At 36.1% G+C, this 1,327-nt stretch overlaps 1 protein-coding gene across 1 annotated transcript; it reads left to right on the forward strand.

The window, feature by feature from the left end:
• Window positions 1–79: 79 nt before the first annotated feature.
• On the forward strand, window positions 80–1,303 carry LOC116350074 (the record flags this gene model as incomplete). The annotated part of the gene is made up of 3 exons (XM_031781798.1): window positions 80–110; window positions 213–686; window positions 1,196–1,303. Coding segments are annotated over exons 1-3 (613 nt in total), but the record flags the coding sequence as incomplete, so codon positions are not given.
• Between the last annotated feature and the right edge of the window lie 24 nt (window positions 1,304–1,327).

Consider the following 1,327-nt stretch of genomic DNA (forward strand, 5'->3'; position numbering starts at 1 on the left):
CATTTGTTTTTCAGGACTGTAAAAAAGTAAATTAGCTGCCATGAATTTGAAAATACTAGTTATAAACATATTGTTATTTATGTTGAACCAAGTGTTTGCCTATCAAACGCGTAAGTGTGATACAATATCTCATTCATATGTGCATATTTATATTGATTTTTTATTGGCTTTTGGAAAATTTTGGTGCATTCTGAATTATTTACCATTTGCAGGTCATTTAAACGACTTATGTCCGCCCGCTGATAGTCTTTTGAAAAGTTTCAACACAATCATGCGAAATATGAAAGAGGTGCATTTAGGTGAAATGGGCGATTCGGCCGCATTGGTACATTTGTCATGGAATTCATCGACATTCAAACGAATCGATGATTGTAAATTTCGTGTGGTTGCTATGATTGATGGTGAAAAGCAACGGAATCGTGGCGTTTTTGTATCGATACGTCGATTAAACTTACGAAAAAATTCCAATTCCGAAGATTGTATCGATTATATTCGATTCAAATTTGGCGATACAAAATCACCCAAGTACTGTGGCCAATTGAATGCATCGGTTGATGATGTGCGCAAAATTTATTTTGGAGAAGGTGGCGGTATCATCGAGGTGACTTTGAAATTGGATAGATTTGTACCGCTCAAAAATATCGATAATACGCTTGATGTTGAACTAGTTTTTACAGCGAATGAAGGTAAACGATGCTTAAATCCACTTGCGAATTGTTTCATTTGGTTTCATAGAACATTCTGTAGTCAATTATTCTGTCAAAACATTGGGTGGAGCACACAAGGCACCCGATGAACAATTTTATTGGAAAAATATAGAAACCCAGAAGTTGCGGAACTTTTTAACTGATTGAGAGCTATTATTGGCACCGTAGAAGAGCGGGCATTAGTTCCCGCACTTATTTCATATAATCTTTCCATTGCCGCACAAGAAAGATCAGGACTTACAAGAAAAGTGGTCGCACCTTTGCGGTGCCTGTAACAGCTCTAGACCTATATTAAAAACATCCATAGCACTGTGTGGTTCACTTAAAAAAACGTCTACTTAAACAAATGAAACAAAAATAAAGTAGTTGCTTATGTGTGAAATATTAAGTGCGATACTGATGAAAGACATGGACTGTTGTGCTCTATGCAAAATTGAAATGTATTTGTTTTTAATTTAATTGTTTTTTGTCTCTTTTTTTCCCATCAGATTGCGGTCATGATAATTTGTTACGATGCTACGATGACACATGTATATCAAAGAGTCTGGAACACGATGGAATAAATAATTGTCCACCGCCATATTGTATGGATGAAGGTGGACGATGTCCAAATCCACCGG

This window comes from Contarinia nasturtii, unplaced genomic scaffold (genome assembly GCF_009176525.2).
Source record: "Contarinia nasturtii isolate CC-2019 unplaced genomic scaffold, AAFC_CNas_1.1 Cnas_scaffold_3467, whole genome shotgun sequence".
Classification (NCBI taxonomy): Eukaryota; Metazoa; Arthropoda; class Insecta; order Diptera; family Cecidomyiidae; genus Contarinia; species Contarinia nasturtii.